The 22,759-nt window shown below is 42.5% G+C and overlaps 2 protein-coding genes across 6 annotated transcripts in view; one reads left to right on the top strand and one right to left on the bottom strand.

Moving 5' to 3' along the window:
* Positions 1–10,349, top strand: part of RPP30 (ribonuclease P/MRP subunit p30) — a 30,283-nt gene extending 19,934 nt beyond the window's left edge. For 2 of the 4 annotated variants that reach the window (XM_027597131.2, XM_027597134.2), the window contains 5 exons: positions 717–833; positions 1,415–1,444; positions 1,853–1,890; positions 2,274–2,353; positions 5,657–6,180. In XM_027597131.2, the coding sequence (XP_027452932.1) occupies positions 717–833; positions 1,415–1,444; positions 1,853–1,890; positions 2,274–2,353; positions 5,657–5,766 (375 nt within the window). In that variant the 3' untranslated portion in view covers positions 5,767–6,180. Of the gene's footprint in view, positions 1–716; positions 834–1,414; positions 1,445–1,852; positions 1,891–2,273; positions 2,354–5,656; positions 6,181–7,847; positions 7,910–9,785 lie in introns of those variants that run through there. The other 2 variants (XM_027597133.2, XM_027597132.1) reach the window with 2 other exon arrangements.
* A 2,386-nt stretch (positions 10,350–12,735) lies between these two features.
* ANKRD1 (ankyrin repeat domain 1) lies at positions 12,736–22,040 on the bottom strand. 2 transcript variants are annotated; one of them, XM_027596485.1, is made up of 9 exons: positions 21,647–22,040; positions 20,814–20,993; positions 19,795–19,932; positions 19,555–19,662; positions 18,236–18,334; positions 16,744–16,842; positions 16,403–16,501; positions 16,166–16,264; positions 12,736–13,616 (listed from the first exon to the last, which is right to left on the bottom strand). In XM_027596485.1, the coding sequence occupies exons 1-9, from the start codon at positions 21,671–21,673 to the stop codon at positions 13,506–13,508; spliced, it is 960 nt and encodes a 319-aa protein (XP_027452286.1). In that variant the 5' UTR covers positions 21,674–22,040; the 3' UTR covers positions 12,736–13,505. The 2 variants fall into 2 exon arrangements, with proteins under 2 accessions (XP_027452286.1, XP_027452287.1); XM_027596486.2 differs by lacking the exons at positions 20,814–20,993; positions 21,647–22,040 and adding an exon at positions 20,137–20,258.
* Positions 22,041–22,759: the final 719 nt, after the last annotated feature.

Genomic DNA, 22,759 nt, shown 5'->3' on the forward strand with positions numbered 1-22,759 from the left:
TTTCTCATGTAAAAGACCAAGCTTGTCTGGTGAGCTGGGCGAAATAGTTAAGAGCTCAGGCTTCTTTGATCCCTGAGCCCAGCCAAAGCTCAGGGCCTCTAGAAGTAAAGAAAAAGGGGAGAACAGATATTGGGGGCAGCTAGCAGTCTCTGCCACAATGCCTTATAAAGGTATCATAAGGGTTAAATATAAAGGTAAGACTCTTAGCACCTGACACATGGTACTTCCTTCATTCAACATATGTAATAATTGACTCACCTGCGGGGCTTTCCCACCCCTATTCTTTGAGCTTTTTTCAGCTCTTCATTTCTTTGTCTCTTACATTCTTGGGTCAAATTTTTTGTTTGTTTACTGTGTTTGCAAACAGTTTACCCTAGGTGTAGGGAGCGCATCTCCATTTTCCTTTTAATAGTTGATGGAGGAATAGCCCATCTGGCACCCCACTGGGACTTTGCTCTGCCTCAGGATTCCTGTTTATATAAAGTCAGCTTCCCCACAGCTAAGATAAACTCTTGGATCAAACAGAGCCAAGCATCTGCCTTCTCCTGTGGATGGTGCCATTCGGGCATAAATCTACCTTTGTTTAAGGCTGTACCTCGACATGCAGGAGGTCTGTGGTGGGGTTGAGGAGGGAGATGAGGGAGAGTCTTAGTGAAAAGAAAGCAGGACAGTGTGTGTTGATCCTTGACAGTTTATTTTCTTTATCTCCTGTGAAGGCAATCGACCGAGGCGTGGGCTTTGAACTCATCTACAGCCCTGCTATCAAAGATTCCACAATGAGAAGGTACACAATTTCCAATGCCCTCAATTTGATGCAGGTCTGCAAAGGAAAGGTATGGTTCCCTAATTTCAGGATGTTTTTCAAATCTAGCAGTTTATTCTTATTATTAATATACTGGAATTGTTTAACCGATTCCTTTTCCCTAAAGCAGAACGTTCTCAAGGCCCGGAAACAAATTCTCCCATGTCAATGAGCCCTGCAGGTTTTAAGGGAAAGAAAAATATCAAAGGAAGAATAATGCAAGGGTGGGGGAGGAAGATCTGTTGAAACCCTTTATCTTCCAATAAAGACTTTGTAGTTTACCTCCTGTGCAAAGAATGGTCTAGATAACAATTTTTTGTCATCAGTGAGTTGAATTAAGATTATATGACCTTTTCAACTAGTTTTTTAAACCAATTCACCTTCTGTAAGATCTGGTGGGAAGGCTTACTCTGTTTCTTGTCCTGTAGGGTGCTGTTGGTCCTAAGGTCTTTCTTTGACTTTGATTCTTTACCTTATCTTTAAAAGAAGTTGGTATTTGTAGAGCCTTAAATGTTAAAAAGTGATTACTGGTTATTTGTATTAGAAGACTTTTCAATTTTTTTTTTGTTTACATTTACCTGAGATTAATGTTGATCACTTTCTATTTTGCAGAATGTGATTCTATCTAGTGCTGCAGAGAGGGTAAGTCTGGCATGAGTACTTTGTTTACACTCTTCAAGTTATAAGACTTTGAAACATTTCTAGAGGATAAATTAATAGTAATGTAATGAATGCTTATTGCATATTTTCATTTTGAACTGCCTGTGCCCATTGCAAGTGCTGAAGAGTGAAATGTGTCCCCATTTCTTTTGGGCTGCAGGTTTTGTTTATGTGAAGTTTTTTCTTTATGCTATCACAAAATGCTTTCCGAGTTCTTTTAGAAACTTTTGGAAACTTAAGGAAACCATCAAAATTATAAGGACTTAAATTGATGCGATTGACTCCTTTATTTTGGGATACTTAAGCATCCTATTAAGTTACTGCAAATGAAATCATTGAAATGTTATGAGTAACTTCTCTCCTGTCTATTTTTTGTTCACTTTATTTTAGCCTTTAGAAATAAGAGGCCCATACGATGTGGCAAACTTGTATCCTTTTCTGAGTTAGAAGTTGTTGAATTGTTCTTTTAGGAAACTTGGAATTTGATGTGATATTATAGTTTAAGATTTTTTTTAACCTTTTACTGTGAGTTTACCAACTAAAAATTTCAAAGACAAATTATATAGGTTGTGGAGAGCTCCATCCTTTTGTTTCCTGGGTTAAGGGTGAAATAGAAAAAGGGGAAGGAGGGACTCTCTATCATAAAAGCTTAGAGCGGGTCTCTTCACAGATGCCTGTTGCATTCAGGCTAGAACTGCTGGAGACTGAGTCTCTCTTGGTGTGGCCAGGGGAGCTGGCGTTGGCAGTTGGGTTTCTGTTAGTCCCCTGTCCGTGGCTGACGCTGGCTTGAAAGCCTTAATGGCCCCTCCAGAGGACTGCTGTTTGGGCTGTCCGAAAGTGACGCCAAGGCCGCCGTGTCCACCAACTGCCGAGCAGTGCTTCTACATGGAGGTGAGCAAGTTCTTCCAACAAAAACACCAAATGCTCATGTTAGGAGCCAGGCTTTTTTAATCAGACAATGGAGCCTGGTTTACTTTTACCATCGTGCTCTGCAGAGCTCCTTCAGGCTCGTCTTTGCTCAGCCTGTTTTAACTCTGCCCTTCACTTCAGGCTTTCCTTTGTGTACTCTGTGGACTGAACATGGTCTGCGTCACTGAGTGCTGAACGTGTCTTCCAAGCTCTGCATGTGTGTCCCTGTCTACCATTTTCCTCCCTCCTCTCCGGACAGGCACGCTTCCCCTGCGGAAATCATTGTTTGCAAGAACTGAAATGTGAAAAATTGATGCTAAGCCATTTATTCGGAACACAAAAACAACAAATACATTTTAAAAACCCAGCTAACAAACTCAAATAGTATCTTTTCACATTTATTACAACTCGTGATCCTTTTTCTCATTTGTTTTTGTTTACGTGCTCAACTGTGTGCACACTATATATTTTTTACTCACATTTCATTTACATATATCTACCTCTTCACCTTAATTCCACTACTTGAAGCCACTGAACTTCTTATTCATCAGATAAAAATTAAACTAGAAGTATTTGATATGCCAAGACTTCTGAGAATGAAAATGAGGTTTTATTAAAAGAAAAAAATTTAGAGGCACCTGAGTGGCTCAGTCGGTTAAAGTGTCCGTCCAACTCTTGATTTTGGCTCAGGTCTTGATCTCAGGGTCGTGGGATCGAGCCCCACGTCAGGCTTTGTGCTCAGCACGGAGTCAGCTTGTCCCTCTCCCTCTGCTTCTCCTGCACACACTTGCGCTCTCAAACAAATAAATAAAATCTTCAAAACATACTGTCTCGGTTCCTTCCCTTTTTAAAAAAAAGAAAAGAAAAAATTTACACTTTGGATCTGCTGTTTTATCTTTGTTCTCTCTGTGATTTTTAGCACTAGCAGTAGTGGTCACGAAGCAGTTTACTTGATATCACCTAGATGAATTTAAACTTCAGAATAGGGCTACATGTAGACTAGGTTATTTGGCATATGAATAGGTGAGTTATTGAGGCCTTGTGTGTTGTGTCTAGATTTTAATGATCTGTTCTCCACTTGGGAGAACTGATTCCTGTATTGACTTACCATAAATTAGATGATTTTGCTTCTGTTTTCAACATTTTTAGTTTGAGATAATTGTATTAGGTAGCCTAGACCCCATCACGTAAGCTCTGGGAATATTCAAATTAATTAGGACTTTATCAAGATTGTCTTGAAATTAGGAAATAGTTGGTTCATGCTTTGGTTGTTCTGCCATTATTTTTGTCTGTTTTAAATGAACATAAGGAGTCATCAAGATTTTGGATAACAATTGGTGTTCCAAAATAGACTAAAACAAGAAAGGGAAACTAATAAGAAAATATAATGGGAAAAAGATGAAGTTCTACATTGACTTCAAAAAACTCAGCTAGTCAACAGAGGATATGTATAAAGCTAGGCTTTTATGGAAGCTGAACTAAAGGAAGCCTGTGGACTTTAGGTGGCATTACCTTCCCCCTAGTGTGACAGTCCTGGTTTATGGCTGCTGTCCCTGCAGAATTAACAGTACATCTGGAGGATGCATTACAGTTACCCTGCTTTTAGCTGACATTTGGCATCAATGTTAGACTGCGGTGTGGTGGGTTCCTAAGATTGTGAATTCAGCCACAGGTTACACTAGAAGAAATAAAAGAATCTGAAGCAAGGGGATTCAGAGTCTCACCATTACCCTCTGCGTTGATGAAGTCCCAGCTGGCGTGTGTATCATCCTGAGTGCCCCGTTCCAGAAGGACAGCAGTGCACGGGAGTACTACCAGTCTGGAAGCCTTATCGTGGAGTGGTTGAAAGCAGTGCTGGAATGGATACCTGGAAACGGAAGACTTAGGACACATAGTAGCTGCCATTCAACATGGGAAGGCTCGCTATAGGGAATCAGAATTAGGTGGGCCATTCAGGGTTCCAGAAACCAGTGACTAGCAGCAATCTTAAGGAGGTTGTAGAGAAGGGACAGAGGAAGTTGGCATTTTAATGACCTTAAGAGAAGTTTGTCCCTTTGATAAGTTAAAACGCTTTAAATAACTGGCAAAGATTTAGTAGACTTGGTAAATTAATCCTGATAAATGAGAAGGCCATGCTTATGTAACTCTTCAGAATTGATTTTGCTTTTATTTGAAACAAATCCTAACTGAATTTATATTTATCAAAGTTCTTTTGATTCTCTCTCTCTCTCTCCTCCCCAGTCCTTATTTCATAAGGACTAAATTTGGATCTTTTCATGGCATTATGGCCCTTAAGCTACCCCTCCGGCCCCGTTTCCCCCTAAATTTTTCACACTTCTCCTTCACACCAGCTTAATGTCCCCTAAACATACCAGGTTCTTCTTACTTCTCTCTCCGTGCCTTGCAAAGGAATCCTCTCCTCTCTTTTCCTTTTCCTGTATTCCTAGTGTTAACTTTTGTTACGATACCTTCCTGATTCATCCAGGCGGAGTGTCTTCTTATGGGTGCCTCCATTCCCATTACATTTGCCCCTAACGTGCTTTTATTTCTGTGGTAGGCGTCTCGGTGCCCTCTGTAGATGACACAATGCCTGGCCCAGTAGTACATTTTTAGCTGAAATTGGATAGATTTAAGTTGAACTGTGCTGCCAGCCTGACCTAACACCTAATAATTCCCATTCTTTATCCATCGTCACCAGTATATGAGAGATCGATAAATGTGTGAGTTTGATTTTCTTCGTTCACTCAGCAAGTATTTATGGAACACCTGTTAGATAACCAGGCATTGCTGGGTGTTGATAATACAATATGATTGATTCTTCAGAGGTACATAGATGACCTAGCGAGGGACCCAGATATGGTACATGCTGTAAAATGAAGTAAACGTACGTCATCACCGTGGAAGCAATACAGTTGACTGTTGACCGGGCTGTCTTGATTCATCTGCCTTTCTACCATACATAAGACATCTGCTGCACCAAAGTCTGTGACTTGGGCCCTGGCTACATAAGATACATGGACAGACCATTCAAGAGAACCTGCCCTGCAGTTTTACCCTTGAGTAATCCCTTTAGAATGAATTAGATGTAAATGATACGCTGATTACAGGTATACGTTGGGGAGGAAAAGCTACTAACAATGAATGACATCAGTACCCATAGCAGTTCATCGTGGCTTTATCATGTACTAGTGTGTAAGTCAAAGTAACGTGGTGATACTTGTTCAACCACGTCTTTTTAAATCATGTCTTAATTTAAGGCCTATGGTTTCCCTGTTTGTTTTATAGAAACTAGAAAAACTGCTTTTGGAATTATTTCCACAGTGAAGAAACCTCGGCCATCAGAAGCAGATGATGATTCTCTTCCAGCTTGCAAGAAAGCCAAGTGTGAGGGCTGAGAAGAATCCCCAGTGTCTGCCTTCTTCCTTTTGATAGTCCGTCAGCCACAATAGAAGTCAAACCTTTATGATTTACTGTTTTCATTCGGAGCTAGAAATCATTAGTCTATAAAAACATTTTATATTCAAGCCTTTAAAGTAACAAAACCTAGTGAAGCAGTAAAAAAGAAGACGGCCCACTTAATGAATTTAGATATACTTTAAGAGAAAATCAGAGATGAGTTTATTTTTTGTGTCAAGTGATAAAATAGCCGGTATAATTGAATAAGATGTTTCCATATTTCAGGAGACTCTTTAAAAATGTTTCTTCTTCATTTAAAAATACATGCTTTTCGGGCACCTGGGTGGCTCATATGGTTAAGCGTCTGCCTTCGGCTCAGGTCATGATCCCAGGGTCCTGGGATCGAGCCCCGCATCGGGCTCCCTGCTCTTTGGGAGCCTGCTTCTCCCTCTGCTTCTCTCTCTCTCTCTCTCTCTCTCCCCCTCTCTCTCTCCCTCTGTCTCTCATGAACAAATAAATAAAATCTTTAAAAAAATAAAAATACATGCTTTTCTGCTTTACTTGATATACATGGCTTATTATTTTTTAATCTTTTCAAAAAGGGGTTCTTTTGAGGCCTATGAAGACATACTAAGGGGTTGGCTTTTAGTTGATTTGTTTTTGTTGTAAACCTCTCTCATTGTATTCATCAAGTCAGAGTTCTTTCTGAAAGGAACTGCTATAAAACTTGTGGAAGGAGAGAGAAAGTACGTGTAAAATTACACATGGCCTCTTTGTTTGCTGGTTCTTGCCTCCGTGATGTTCTTGAAATAGAATTCCCTCCTTTGAGGCGGAAGTCCCTGAAAACCTAATATTGATTTTCCTAATAGCAGTATTAAAAATATCAAACCATTGTACTCAACCAACTTTGGAAATAATTTTTTTTTAAGTAGCAGAATCATTAAAATAAATGGAAGTAGCCTTTTTTGCGAATATCTGTATTCATGTTATGTTGATATAAAGAAAATAATTTCAGTGAGAAAAAGGACACCATTCTGAGAGAGAATCATATTTCTTAATTGTCATACTTACTAATCAAATGAGAAAAATGAGCATCATTTTAATGGATGTAAGACATTGGATAAAACTTAAAATCCACTCCTGGTTTTAAAAATGATAAAAACCCATAGCAAAACGCAAGTAGAATATCACACACACACATATGTATGTCCATATATATATTTATATATTGTATGTATTGAGCATGATGGTTCTAAAAGCATTTTTGTCTGACTTGCACTTGAGCAATTTGATGGATTAGCCGCCTCCGTGCCTTCCGTAAAATGATGCCGCGGCCATTGAGCCCACACAGGAGTCCTCCACTTGCTTGAGCACCAGCTTGCTTCTGCCCTCACCCCACTTGGATTCACCAACAGTTAATGTGCGTTGATTCACCAGTCTGTTTATGCCATTGTAGTTAGTATTGTAAAGTTATATACGTTAACTAAATGTTATGAAAACTGTTGCACTATGAAGGACAAAAAAGGAATTCCCGAGAAATCCAAGTTCATGCTTTTGAAAGGCTTGAAAAAGATGAGCCATTAAAAACCTGTCACAGTAGGTGTGAACAGGACAACTAAGATTTGTGGGGGAGCCAGTAAAAATTCCACACTTGGCTTGCTTTACTCAAGTCTTAAGTTCTCTTTCTTCTTTAAAGAGACTAGAACTCAAAGACAGCTGTAGATGTCCCATCAGAGGGTCCATACTCCCAAGAACAGATGCTGATCTTTATAGATCAGCACAGGAGTGTGCATTTATACATTTTAAACTCAAAATATTTAAGGGGACGTAAATTAAACTTTTTTTGATGTCCGACCTTAGTCTGCTGTTTCAATCAACTGGTTATATTATGTGTATATTTGCCTCACTTGCACCGGATATAATATTGAGGACTTACGTTATATTAGGAAGTAAAATTATTACAGATGTGTCTGTCCTCTTCAAAAAAGCAACTGGGAAAAGATTAGAAATACAGGCCCTCCTCCATATATGCACGTTTGCTACATATTTGCTGTTGTGCTTGCTTTCTGTTTATGAACAGGTGCTTATCCTGTTGTTCAGAATAAGTGGGTATGATGGCTGGTCCTCAATGAAGAGTGGCAGGTGGGTTTCCTTCTAATGTTTATCTTTGTCAGAACATGACGCATTACTCACTGCAACAAAATGACAGCACCTTAAAGAAAGTTCAGCAAGGTGGTCAGTTATAAACTAAAGACATAAAAGGTAATAGTTTGGTTAATAATTTGCTATAAAATGTCATTTTAAAAAAGTACTATTCACAAAGATATAAATTAAATACGTAGGTCCTCTATGAAGAAAACTCTTAAAGGGAAATTAAAGAAGATTGGAAGACACTCTGTTTTTTGGATGAGACATTGTTCATCAAATTCTCCCCCAAATAACTTAAAATCGAAAACCATCTGCATATATTTGTTTGTAGATATGTTTGGATTTGAATAGCTAGGAAATTTCATAGAAAAACAATGGAAGGGGCGCACCTGAGTGGCTCAGTCGGTTAAACGTCTGCCTTCGGCACAGATTGTGATCTCAGGGTCCTGGGATCGAGCCTTCGTCAGGGCTCCCTGTTCAGCAGGGAGTCTGCTTCTCCTTCTCCCCTTCCCTGCTGCTCATGCCCTCTCTCTCTGCTCTCTCAAATAAATAAATACAATCCTTTAAAAAAAAAACCAATGGGAGCGACTTATACACCCGATATTCTAGAGTACAACAGGACTCTAGTAACTAAAACTAACTGTAACCAAGTAAGTGTGAAGACTAAAGACTGCATGTAAAAATCTGAACTTGCTGGTACTCAGTACTGTGACCTTGCACAAATCAGATAATCTCTCTCTGCCTCACTTTCTTCATCTCTTCTCCCTACCGATGGCAGTATTGCAAGGGTTAAGTGGATTCGTATTTGTAGAATGTTCAAAGGAGGGCAAGTCCTACAGAAGGTACCTACTAAGTATCAGCTACTGTTCTATCATTTAGGAAAAAAAATAAGTCTAATCCTTATCTTCTACCCAATATACAGCACGCTAAATTCAAGTGGATTAAAGAATTAATTTTTTAAAAACGTTTGTGAAATACTAGAGTAAGGGTAGGTAAATTTTTTGTCTAAAATAACACTGGGTTGGAACAAACCTAAGTGTGGTCATCAAAGCCAGAATAAATGAAAACTGGATTAATTTGCCTCTTTAAAAATAATGTTCTGTTAGGAAAGTACATTTGTAATGCATCAATAGAGCAGAGGAGTTTAGCATCCTTAGTAAAAGCTTAAAAAGAAATTGTTTTTTAAAAACATGCAATTTGAGGGGCGTTTAGGTGCTCAGTCAGTTGGGCGTTCCACTCGATTTCGGCTCAGGTCATGATCTCAAGGTGGTGTGCTCGAGCCCTGCGTCAGGCTCCGCACTCAGGCGTGGACCCTGCTTGAGGTTCTTCCTCTCCTCACTTTGCCCTCCCCTTCTAAATAACAAAACGAAACATGCGATTTGATAAATGCTGTTAGTGTCCACCAGATCCCTTTGACCAGCCTGGTGTACCCTTCCTCCAGCTGCTTCAGATTTGGGTACTAATGGTTTCACTCTCCCCAGAGCATTGCCCAGGCTGATGGGAGTCACCTTACCCAAAGATGCCTAGGAAGTTTTACACACACACACAAACACACGCGCGGGCACCGCCTTGAGTTCGCCCCGTGGCCAGTGCCTGATGCAGGGTATTATCACCTGGGAAGTTTTACACACACGCACACACGCATGTACCGCCTTGAGTTCGGCCCGTGGCCAGTGCCTGATGCAGGGTATTATCACCTGGCCATCTGGCTTCCACGGCATGATTTATGCTCCTGAGCTGGGAAAAGGCTGAGGAGAGGCTTCTCCTGAAAGCACATCTTCGCCTGTTTCTTCTCCTGCCCTGTCCTGTTTCCCTCATTGCCTTATAGAGCATGCTCAATAAATCACTAACACAAGAATCCTCATTTCAGGTGCCGCTTCCAAGGAACCTGACATAATGGAAAATTGGGCAACGACGATTGATCCAGAAAAATGCTCAGTAAACATGAAGATGCTGAACTTTTTTTAGTAATTGGGGAAAAAACACCAAAAGTGGATCTTTTGCTGATCAGGTTGGAAGATAAAAGATTTTAAAAATGAGAATTCTCATGATTTGGGGGAAAGGCAATAACATAATAGAAGGGGTATAATTTGATAACCTTACAGAGTCTTCTGTGATGTGTTTCTTCAGAAATAGCTGGTTGGGTATAAAGGGTAGTGGGTAAGGATATTCATTGCAACAATGTCTAAAATAATTGGAAAATGGAAACCCAAATGCCCAATAATGGGACTAAATGTTCCATTATAAATTGAAACATAAGTGCCATTTATGAGGATGTCTAGAATAACTTGTTCAATTGAAAACAAAGTTAACAAAACTAAATGTATAGTGCCTATATGCAATGTGCACAGAAATAATCAGTACCATGAAATGATTATTGGGGACGTTGCTTCCTTCCTTATTCATTCCTGTGATTGGCTTAATACTTGGTGAGCAGGTATTACTTGCTCAAGGGGAGAGAGGGATTTTTTTCCCCTTGGTGGGTAAAGGCAGTATTGTAGATGTATGACACCACTGGACTAAAAGTACAACCGGAACACACTTCGGGGGGTGGGGGTGGGGGGACTAAATATAAGTAAGGGTTAAGGATGGCTTCATGGAAGAAAGGCAGCTAACCCAAAGGGGTGGAAAGAGAAATTGTGCAGGGCTTTGGAGTGGGAGGAAGAGCTTTCCAGGGAGTTGACACAGTGCAGGAAAACAGAAAACTGAGTGCCTGGATTTTTTAAGGAACTGAAAAGTCCACAGAGTTGAAATTCATAGTTTAGTGAGGAAAGTGATGAGAAATTGATGAGAATAGAGAGTTAAAGGCAGTCAGATTTCAAGGATTTTTGAAAAATGTTAAGGAGTTTTCATTCTGAGGGAAATGGGAAGCCACTGAAGAATTTTAAAGAGGTGAAGGACTTGACCAGATTTGCATTTTAAAAAAAATCACTCTGGCTGCAACTTAACTGACTGGTGGGAAGAGAGCCAGAGGTGGAAGCCCAGCAAGGGCCATTTCAGTAATCGGGGGGGACGCCATGGCCATCTGAGCTAGGGCGGTGGCCCCTGGGGTGGGAGAAGTGGACAGACTGCAGAGCTACTTAGGGAGGGTACTTGGTAAGAAGACTTGGAGGTCGATTAGAAGAAAGGAGGGAGGAAAAGAGAAGCAAGAACAACTACCAGGCGTCTGTTGGTCAATGGGACATTCTCTTCACTGAGGAAGAGACAAGACGAGAGACAGATTGTGGGCAAAGAGCTGGCTTAGGTGGCAAGACAACGAGCTTAAAAGTTGACCACCTGTGAGACAGGCGAAAGCATGGCCTGAAGTGTTTATTTTCTCCATTAGCAGAGGCGACCGAGTTGGCCTTGTTCGGATGGGACTTACCCCGTGTTGTCTCTCATGCCCTCCACCTCTGTGCTAGTGGAAATCTCCTTTGGTGGTGACTCGAAAGTGGTTTAATCCCTTACTCTCCTCTCTGCCCTCCCAGCTGTTGCGGGGAGGGGGATTTGAGGAAGGCATCATAGAGAACTTGGTCACATAATAACCTACCACGTTATGCTGTGGGACACACCAGTACCAGCAAGAGAAATGTGACTTGTGTCCTGGGTGCTTTAAGAGGAAGAGATGGGAGGACCTTGAGCCCTAAGGACGTGATGGGTTAGAGCCAGGACCCTAGCGGGAGGGAGACAATGGAGGGACTGAAGCTCCTGATGCCCTTGGGAGGTTAGGAGACTAGATACAAAAGGCCCAAAAATATTTCAAACCATCCTGACAACTTACGTGTCCGTGAGCAGCTGACCGGAACACCTGCTCATGGACCAGGCCTGCACATGCTCTCAGTGTTGGAGACACAGCAAAGGGGCCGCGTGTGTTCTTCGATCTGGGGTGAGTGTTCGGGATGGGGGACCCCAGTGCCAGTGTTTCACATTGGCCTTCATACATTTCCTAAAGTGCCAGACTTTTCCCATGACCTTGCCCTTTCCGATGGCCTCTCTGCCGTCCGGAACTGTGTGCTGTGCTTGAATAGCTCCAGCTCACCCTTCAGACTGCCCCCCCCCCCCGAAAAAAGTCACCACCCCAGTGAAGTCTTTGTAGAATTTCCCCACCCCGCCCCTCCCCATCAAATGGTGTGCCTTTGCATCTGAGACTCTCACAGCACTCTGCTTTTTTACTTCTTTGGACTTACCACAGATCGTTACTATATATTTATTTCTGGGATTATTTCTTTAATATTCATCTGTTCCAGGAAGGCAGGGCAGGGACAATCTGGTTTTCTCATCACAGGTCTTAGCACCTGGTCCAGCACCTGGCAACAAAATGGCTCCCCTTGGAGGTCAGAAATCATTGACCCAGGTGTGTTTTCTCGTGGGCAGCCTTTGACACCGACAGCCGGTGTCCACAGTAATCGTTAAACCTCAGATTAGCCCTGATGGGAATGTCCCAAAGAGCACTTGTTTAACTTGCAGTAATCATTCTGTCCACCAGGGGTCTCTTTCTCCCCACCACTGGGGCCCGAGGAACTTGAACTCCTCTATCCTGATGATGGTTTGCCCAGCCTTGCTGCTCAATGTGTGCTTGTGGTGTACCAACCACCACCTCTGCATCACCTGGGAGCTTGTCAGAAATGCAGAGTCCCAGCCCGCCCCCCACCCCCGCAACGGGAGGGATCAGAATCTGCATTTTAGCAAGATCCTCAGGTGGTCTGCATCCACGGTCAATACTGAGAGGTACTATTTTACAGGACATTTCTAATCCCAAAAACTTGGAAGACAAAAAACCCCATCCAAATGGCCTTATTCACATGGTTCTTTCCCACCATACTTATAGAAGCACTTAGAAAGAGGTTTAGAATTTTGCTTTTATTATGAATATAAAATAGACATACAACATAATATACATTTACACATTTACACTTTGCAGTCACTTTCATCTTTTTTTTTTCAGCAAATTCACTTCTGCATGGCCCAGCGGCCCGCACCTGCCACGACACGCCGCTTACACTCATGACATTCTCTTCACCTTAGTACAACATGTGACTTGGTAAGAAATACCAGGCCCAGGCATCCAACGGCTTGGCTTCACTGTCCTTCTCACAGAAGCCTTCATTCTACAGTTTCCTCTCCCGTCGCTACACGCCTCCCACTGCCCCAAAGGTCAGCATTAAAAATTCAGGAGAAAAGGGGGCTGTAATCATCACCCTTGTGTCCTTTAAAAACACCTTGAAATATCTTCCACCAATGAGGTGCACATGAGGAGGCACCAAGAGCATTGCTCGTTAACGTAGTCTGAGGACAAATCTACAGGAAGGCTCCGAAGTGTTATATACAAATTAAGCTTTGCTCACCAAATGGGTCACCATGAAGGATCTGAATACCAGTGGCATCGAAGTAAATAAATAAATAAATAAACAGGAATAAATAAAAATAAATAGAGTGAGTTTCACTAAGGGAGATTCCTATACCTATATCCCTGTGCTTTCTCAAAACTTCATTAGGTGCAGCTTTACAACAGGTGGCTAGGAGCTGGATGTTAGGACTGGTTGCTCTTCTCTGGGGCCGTGCCTTCAAAATGCCAGTGAAGAACAACGGGATGCAAGTGGTACCATTTCCCTTAGAAGGAGGCTATGCGAGAGGTTTTGTAGGAGTTCTCCTTGAGGCTGTCGAATATTGCCTTGGTTCCATTCTGCCAGTGCAGCACCAGATCCATTGGGGTCTTCCCAGCCTAATCAAAATACATGAGGAAATTTGACTTCCAGATGGGAGGCATCTATAAATTCTACACATCTTGTGGTGTGCGTGCGTGTGTGTGTGTGTGTGTGTGTGTGTGTGTTTAATGAGGTAATGGATAGGTGTATGTTATTGAACTGTTTTATGCTTTCCACTATGAGTGATTTGCAGTTTATATTCAAATCAGCCCCTGTTTCTCATAGGAATGCTTTTGGCATTTCAGATTAGCAATGTTTTTGTTCGTTCCCCACCCTGTGGGACTGTCCCAGGTATTGGTAAAAAAAAAAAAAAAAAAAAATCCCTAGTCCCTAGACAGTAAGTGGCAAGAGCATTCCAAGTCATTTTGAAATTCAAAAAATGCCTCTCTACATCTCTGGTATCCTGCAGAAGAGGCATGGGGAGAGAGTGGTCAAGAATCAGCTCCTATCAGTTTGGAAAATGATTCCTGATTGATAAAACCTGTTGGTAAATGAGCGGCATGGACATCTTGGCTGAAGTCCTCAGGTGCTGTGCAGAACTATTACTGCTCCAAGGGGTGGAGTTTTCACACTGGGATCTCCTGGGAAATTTCATTTTTCTTGGAGGGGACATCATGATGTGTAAATAATTTTTGAGACCAAAACGCTTTTCCCCTTATGCATAGGTCTCAAGACATTTACAAAAATGAATACCATGTCACCTCTCAATTCTTGTCTTTAAATATGGAAAGTCTTACATTTTTCCACCCCTATTCATGTGGAAGTCTTTAACTCAGAGACTGCAACCTGGCGGCTTTGAGATGCAAATCAGCCTAGAGACCTGTTTGGTTTGGGCCCAAACAGAGCTTAGATTTTTTTAAAAATTGGAGTTAATTGGCAACAGTTGGAAATTAGGAGATTTCCCAAGTGAATTTGTGAACGCTCTGAAAAAATCAGAAGAGTTGGCCGGCATGACACCTGTGGCTTTACAGAGCAACAATGGATTAGCCACCACCTTTAGAAGCTACGTGCACAGAGCCCTGCAGCCACCATTTACATAATTTAGGTGATCTGCCTGGCCCCTGTGCTTATTTGAATTAGTGGCCCTGTAACCATTTTGGAACTTCCTACCTCTGTAGCATGTTCCTTGAGAAACACCCATTGGTACACATGATGACAGAGCTTGAGACAACAATAGAATAATGTACTATGCATTGTTTACAGTCCTCTTCAAGATGGTGTCCAATGGCTTAGTGGTCTTCTGGGGAATATCCAGCCATTGGATCAATGACATTAATAGTCCCAGGACCCTTATGCTGGGATCTAACTGATAATTCAAAACCATGAGCCCCATTGGTATATTTTGGGCTATTCTTCCATGAATTCCTTCAGCTCCTGTTAGAATTTATCTCCTGATTTTCTGGCTACTTACACAGTCTCCCCAAATCTATATGCTATTTCTCTCTGCTGGTAGTGTCTCACTGCCTGAAAGCAATTGTCATATTTTCTGCAGTTTTGGAGATTTCATTAAATCTACTCTTTTTCTGCTAATTAAATTATTAGACAAGACCAATCCCAATATGAAGGATGAGGGGATCCGACTATTAACACTTTCCCATTCAAGCAGCCTCTATTTATTTCTTCTATCCTTTGTTCCTATCACCAAGACAGTTTTGTGGGGGGTTTTTATGATAAAATATTCCTCTCAGTCTCATAGTAACACAATAAAGGGAAGAAATTATTTACAATAGAAGATGACTGGGGTTTTCTTTTCCTTCTTTGTAAAGTGATTCTCTACCAAATCTTTCAAATTATTTCTTTGGGAATTTATATCCATTCCTCCCAGTGATATTTTTAAAGCTTATATTAGATGATGTTTGTCTGGGAATTGGGACCATGAGGAAAAGTTGGCTCTCTTCCCTGGCTTGCAGATGAAGCTAAATTAACACGTACTTGTAGAAGGGACTTATATGAGCATTTTCAGGGCCTAAATATAGGAAATTATTTTGAGGATATGCAGATAAACCAAAGTGGAGAGTGGATAGAAATTATCTCAAAAAATATAGGCAAAATCATGGCTAGCCCTGGAAGAAAGCGGTAGCACATCCTGCTGTTGTAAGGAGGGGAGGACTACTCAGAATTACTCGGATTTGATATTGATTAATTTCAGTTCATTGGCTCTCAGCCCCATTGACCACTGTGGAATTTTATCCCTTCAGGAATGGTGCCTGTCTTTATTCCTGACAACCCCAGGCCTTGGCTCAGCCAGGGGTGGCCGGGGAAGACTGTGCTTGGGTTTGCGAAGGTGAGCAATTTGACCATCTCGTATTTTCAAACCCAAATCTTAAAAGAATCACCGGACACGGTGATTGTGTCATGATGCCTCCACCCATCTCTGACCAGGTGACCCGAGTCCTTGCCAAGGACTAGCAATGTCATTAGGGGAATGGACAGGGACATTTAAAGCATCACAAGACTGCCCCCAACCCTGAAATCCTACCACTATGGGAGCATTTTCAAGTATAGGAGATATGCTTTTGTGCATCAGAAAGCCAGCAAGCGGGGGCTGCTTGTTTCGGGTACTTACACAATTCTTGATGTTGAGGTCAGCCCCATACATAATCAGGAGTCTGATCATCTTGTAACGGTTCAGCCTCACGGCGTCATGCAAAGGGGTATCTCCTTCCTAGAGAAGCAGAGACCACAGGCTAAAGCGCGACCTGAGATCAGGACGTGAGTCCCACAAGCGTACCGGGCTTGGGGAGTGATTCCAGATAAATGAGGGCTGGAGCTGCGGGAGGTGGGACTTTGCCCAGGGACTCACTCGGTCTTTGGCATTGAGGTCGGCCTCACAGGCAATGAGATGCTCCGCACACTCGTAGTGCCCGGTCCTCACAGCCACGTGCAGCGCTGTGCTGAGCAACTGGGAAATTGAAGAATGCAACTGATTTGCAGGGCTCGGCGACAGAGGCTGTCCCAGACCCCAAGGCATGTGTGAGGGGACAAGTGGCCACTATGGTGCCCCACACAGCATGAGATTCCAGCTGACCCAAATGGTGAGGTGGCTTTGGGAGAGGAGGGGGGAGGGGAGGAGGAAGCGGGGGAGGGGGGAGAAAAAGTGGGGAAGGGGGAGAGAAGGGGAGAAGGGAGAAGAGAAATAAATACCTTGTCCCGAGCACTGATTTTTGCTCCTTTATTCAGTAGCAATTTTAGGACATCCAGGTTTCCTCCACGGCTTGCCCAGTGGAGGGCTGTGGATTCAAGCTATGCCAGAAGGTAAAAGGACATGATTTAATGTAAAGATCTGGTCAGAGGAGTTGGTACTTGGTTTCTGAGACCCGGGAACACCAGACTTGCTAGGGCGTCCACGGTAGCAGTGGGCTGTCCCGCTCTGGACGACAACTACAGTGACTGAGAACTACAATTCATTGAGAATTTCTGCATGCCGACAAGGTGCTACGCACTTCCGATGGATTGGTCCTCCTAGCAACATTATGAGGTAGGTGTGACCGTACTCTTTTGGCAGATGAGAAAAACATGTCTCCAAAATAGTCAAGTTACTTGCCCAGGGAAGCACAGCTAGTAAGTATCAGAATAGATATTCAAACCCACATCTGCCTGGAACTTTTAGCCACTTTTGCCAAATATACTCAGAAGTTCTAGACAAATGCATTTTAAAATTCTGGCAGAATAAAAGTAGTCCCTTCCAAGAGATTTTAATCTGGATCTGTCACCTCTTCCTGTGTCCCTGTGGTTTTTTTCCTCATCTCTTGCTGGTTATCTGCCATCATTTGGGCTGGCACAGCCTCTGTCCCTCAAGTGTCCCCACTCATGGTCACCACACACTGCCCTCTTAGGAGGTGCCCTCTTCCCCACTCTGGCATATTCCTGGCCTTTTGAATCACACATTCATGAATGTTAGTGTCTTTTCATGCAAACTTTGGGGTTTTTTTAATTGCTTTCTTGTGTGTTTATCTTCAGGGTTCAATTTTGTTCAAATTCTTTGGACTTTTTAAATATCCCTCTTCCACTTTGCTATAAAGTCAAATTGAGCTGCATTTAAATAAATAAAGCGTTTTCCCAGCTCAATCTTCGGTCCATAAAATATGCTCTATGCCGGTATTTGTAGAAGTCACAGTAGCTGAATTATTGAGGTCTGAATAGCAGCTACTTTCCATGGATGCAGTTCATCCTGCATGCAGTTTAGCCCCTGATCTCACTGATGGCATCTATCACATCAGGGGCACAGCTAGAGAATTCTGACACATCGCTGGCAGCCAAGGGGCCATGAGCAGACTGCCACGGATAATGGAAGGACAGGGATGCTGAGAGGCAAGGGCTGACTGTATGACTTCTCAGTGATGCTACTGACTTGATACTGACCCAACTCTCTGATGAGGACATTGAATTGCATGCAGTGGCTTTCACTTCCTTCTTTTCCCTGGAACACTCCTCTCCTCTTCAGTATGTATGGAAAATACTTTCCACATGACCTAGCCGCATCTCCTAACTTCCCTCTGTATGGAGAAATGAGCTTTCCCCTAGTTCTCTCAGATCAATTTTCAATCCAATCAGCCCCATATTTCATCATAGGCTTTCTCAAGCTTCATACAGTCTACTTATTTTGGCTCATTTCCAAACAAAGAAATATATTTACCATATCACGGAATTCGATCTGGGCTCCAGCTTCCATTAACTTCTCCACAATTGCCAAATGTCCTTCTAAGCATGCTCTGTGAAGAGCTGTCCGTTTATACTGTCAGAAGAGAGATTTAAAAAGAGAGAGAGATAGCGATGCATATAAAAATGAGCATAAATCCTTTCTAACAGGTATGAAGCTGAGGACTCCGATGACCTCACTGATAGAAACTCGAGTGCTTCTTTTTGAATTAGAAATGTCAAATTTACTAAAATTGCAGAACTAGAACAGTGATCCTGCAACCGAGGTTTGAGTTTCCTGCAGGTACATTTCTAAGTGCTCAGAGGTCTATATGGAGGGATGTGAACTTCAAGTTCACAACTGCCTCAACGCTGACATTTCCCTTTCTTGAATTTTGTGCCTTCATTGTTTGTGTAGAATTTGCCATGCAGATCAGACGGTTTTCTCCCACCTGGGACATATTGCTAGGTTGAATATCAAAAAGTATTCAATTCTTTTTTAGAGAATGGGGGATTCATTTTTAGTTCACCTTCAGAAATGATTCTCCATTCAGTTCAGGGGGGAATGGATACAAAAAGATTAGTGTTTCTGGTAAGAAGGCTTCCTATGAATGGATTAATAGACTATTTGGCCTAGAACAGCTGTTGGCATTATTCACTCCAGTGCCCTCTATATACAGACAAGGAAACAGAGGTCTAGAAAATGCAAATTAGCTGCTAAAATCAAATAGCCAAGTAGTGATAGAGCCATCACTTGAACTCAAGTCCACAGAGTCCCTGTGTAGTGCTGATGTGTTTAGGCCAATCAAGGATGATGCTCTTGGGGCGCCTGGGTGGCACAGTCGGTTAAGCGTCTCCCTTCAGCTCAGGTCATGATCCCGGGGTCCTGGGATCGATCGAGCCCCACGTCGGGCTCCCTGCTCAGCCCCTCCCCCTGCTTGTGCTTACTCTCGCTCTGTCTCAAATAAATAAAATCTTTTTTTTTAAAGGGATGATGCTATTATGTATCTTCCTAAAAGGGACTTGTTAGTCCTGCCTTATTAAAAGTCTATCCCAAGAATATAAAAAGTTAAAGACAAACTGAAAAATCAGCCAGAAGGATATGAGAATGCAGAAAATGATGCAATCCACAGCACGAACCCAGCCTCTTTTTTCTGGACCACTGCACTATCCTAATATGCTAGCGGCATCTGGGACAACAGCTGGAGAGACTGTTTCAGGTGGATTGCTTTTTGGCACCATGTTAGCAAGGCTGAAGTTAAACATAAGAAACAAAATTAATGAGCTGGATTTTGCAGTGCTTTGTAGAAGCCTTACCTCATCACAGACATCTGGATTGTTCTTGTCTGACAAGAATTTTTCTACTACTGGCAGTTTATTCTCCAGGGCAGCCTTCAGGAACCTAGGCACATCCACAGGTTCTGTCTAAAGCCAAAAGAACAGCGTGAGAGTTACCGTGAGCTTTCCAATATCCATCCGATCAAACCCTCCACAGATATTTATTCCCCGGCAATATAATGCCAGACATGTAATACTACCAAAGCAAACAGTCCTTACAATGATTTCAGGTTCAGGTTCCTTTACAGCTGGAACTTTAGTCTTCCTGTATTTTTTCCTTTTCTTCAGTTGAATGATGACTTCAAGGTCTTCTAAATTTTCAAGCTTTGATCTTTGTTCTAGTTTTTTCTTCTTGAGCTAAAAAAAAAAAATTCCGTATTTCAAAATATGGTGACAGGCACTCTGGTTGTGTCTAAACAAAATCTGCAAGGTCTGAGATAGGTATGTGAACAGGTGGAGCAAAAAAGTGAAAAAAAAAACAAAAACCCTTTCAAACTCATCTTTGACTTTGACTTAGTGACTTATTCAAGTATTTGGGGGTCTACTTTTTCAGCTAATTACCTTCATCTTCACTTCTCCTGCTTGTAGCATCAGCTTTTGACTCATCGGAGTTAGGATGTAGTCTGTAAGTGATGATCATGTAATCATTTCCATAAACAAACCCTGGATTTCTGTCGAATTTTTTATTTAACTCAAAAGAATCCAACAATAAGCGTTAAGCTCTGAAATATCAATGCCAATCTCTTTCAGGCAGCCGACAAAGCAGGGCTCATGAAGCAGACTTTCCTGAGACTACTACTAACTAATGCATGTTTTATCTGCGATTAGTAAGGAATGAAAATTCACACAGCACCACGGAATTTGTCAACACAGATAGTGAACACAGCCAAAGCCATGTTATTGAGAAAAAGAAGTCTCTCTTGCTTTGGACTAACTAGATGGTGTATGACATCAGAAATTCACTGGTCATGTTTCTCTTTCCAAGTCTTCAAATCACAACATAGTCATAGAACATTCAATCATTGATTCAGAATCCAGAGGTCATAGTCTTGCTAAAGAATTAGTTCCTACAACCTGTCCTATAGAAGTTGCCTCTTTATGGGTTTGAATTTGGCAAAGAAACACCTTTGGAATGGTTACATTTCTTTTGTTTCTCTCTTTTCTCCTTCCTGCCTGGCACCCCTGTCTCCTACCCCATCCCTGACTCCCCACTAGTGAATTCCATGGAAGGTCCTTACCTCTGCCTCTCGCTCTTTCTCAATTTTCCACTGTTGCTCCCCCAGGCTCAGGGAGTGGGCTGGAAGTGTCTTCAGGTCCTCTTGCTTCTCTAAAGTAACAGCAGCTTCATACTGCCCATCTCTGAAATCCTCAGGGAGGAACTCCCCAGTCTCCCCACTGCCATTCTTCTTCCCTGTGACCTGGGAGGAAAGAAAATTGTAGGGTTGGTAGTAGCTGGGCCTGTCCTGGGATCATTCTCCAGAGAGGATGCTGCAGCGGGGCCCTGGTCCTCCCTGCTTGATGACAGCCACCTCCGCGCACTGTGCTCTCAGATCCCAGGCTGGGATGGGCTGCTGCAGTATTCCAGGATTACCATCAGACCACGGTCCTCCTCTCTTGGTAAAGCAAGGCTGAGGTTTGGTTGATATGTTTAAATGAACTTTAATCCACCTCATCACATTTTGCCTAGGAAAACTGCAACCCCTCCATGATTATTTAAAATTCTTCCATTTCAGGTACTTTTGATGACTCTCTTGGCCTTGAATCGTAAAAGTTTCCAGACATCTATTCTTGCCATAGAACTTCTTCCCTAAGGCATCCTCATAACTACATGGGAATCCACGCTTTAGTAAGAAAACCCAAGGAGAAGATAATAAATAGGAAATACAGAGAAAATTCATCATGGCCAGCTTCATTTTTCCAATTTCACTTATTTCATCACTTAGGCCAACCATGTTCCATATACGACAGCAGAGTACCTGCGCATTATGCCTGAAGAAGGACATTTCAGTGTTCAAATAAAAATCAAGACTAAACCGGTTTTCCCGGCAAAACAATAACGGGCCTTACGTACCAACTCTTCTACCTTCATCACCATCATGTTGGCCTGAGGTTGGTTGTCTGTGTGTTTTCTCCGGTAGAATGAGTGTCTCGAGTCAGCCCTGCGGAGCCCCTCCACACTGGTCGGCTTATATAGCTAGGGCCGGGTGAGGTAATCTCCCAACCTGGGAACCCAAGTAACACCCCTGCCCCCACCAAGCAGCCAACTCAGAGGCAGGTGAATTTTCAGTCCAGACTCAGTGTCTGGGAAGCAGCCGAGGGAGGGGCTGACAAGCAACCCCAGTGAATATGTGAATCAGGAAGAAATGTGAGATGGCCATTCCTTTGGCGGTGACTACACCGCTCAGCAATGCAAGTCATCCTATTTATCGAGAAGCCAGGGGACAGCTGTGTGTTGAGATTGCACCACAGCGCCGCTCCTTTTCCTTCTCTGTCAGCTTTCACATGACTAGCCCTATCAGGAAAATGTAAATGCCCTGCATATCACACTGCCAGTAATATCTTGCTGATAACCAGACTTATCAACACTTCACTTGGGGGAAGTGTTGCTTCAGGACATTGTATTCCCATCGGTAAACAGTCTGAGAGGAAAGGATCCGGGTCCTAATGGCCCTTGTCTATATCTGTTTGGAATTCTCTGGAGTGATGTCTAGGGCTAAAAAGGCCCCATGACATGCCACCTTACCATCATTATAAGAAATTGAAAGCATTCAGTAATGCACTTTTATTTTATGGTGTCACTGGCCATAATTAGCACATGACGTGCTTACTGTCATCTAAAACAGCATACTTACTAGGACCTTTTTGGTGCAAATGGTCCCCAGCAAGATTAGAGGAGATCAGTTATTAGCAGTGGCATGATGCTGATTGGGTCATAGAGCCAAAGGTCTCATGCTATCGGTAAAACGCTCAGCTGTGGGAGCTTGTCAAAAATGCAGATCCCCTGGCTCCATTCCAGGGCATTCTGAATCCATTTATGGTGGGTCCTAGGAATCTGTATTTTCCAAAGCACCCACATAATTCTGATGCATCGAGGTTTAAGACACATTGTTAGAGAGGCAGAGAGCTTTGCTCTGGGTAGGGGTGAAGAATACCCCTGTTTCTTATTCTGAGGTGTTAAATTATG

The sequence above is a fragment of the Zalophus californianus genome, chromosome 15, assembly GCF_009762305.2.
Source record: "Zalophus californianus isolate mZalCal1 chromosome 15, mZalCal1.pri.v2, whole genome shotgun sequence".
In the NCBI taxonomy this organism is placed as follows: Eukaryota; Metazoa; Chordata; class Mammalia; order Carnivora; family Otariidae; genus Zalophus; species Zalophus californianus.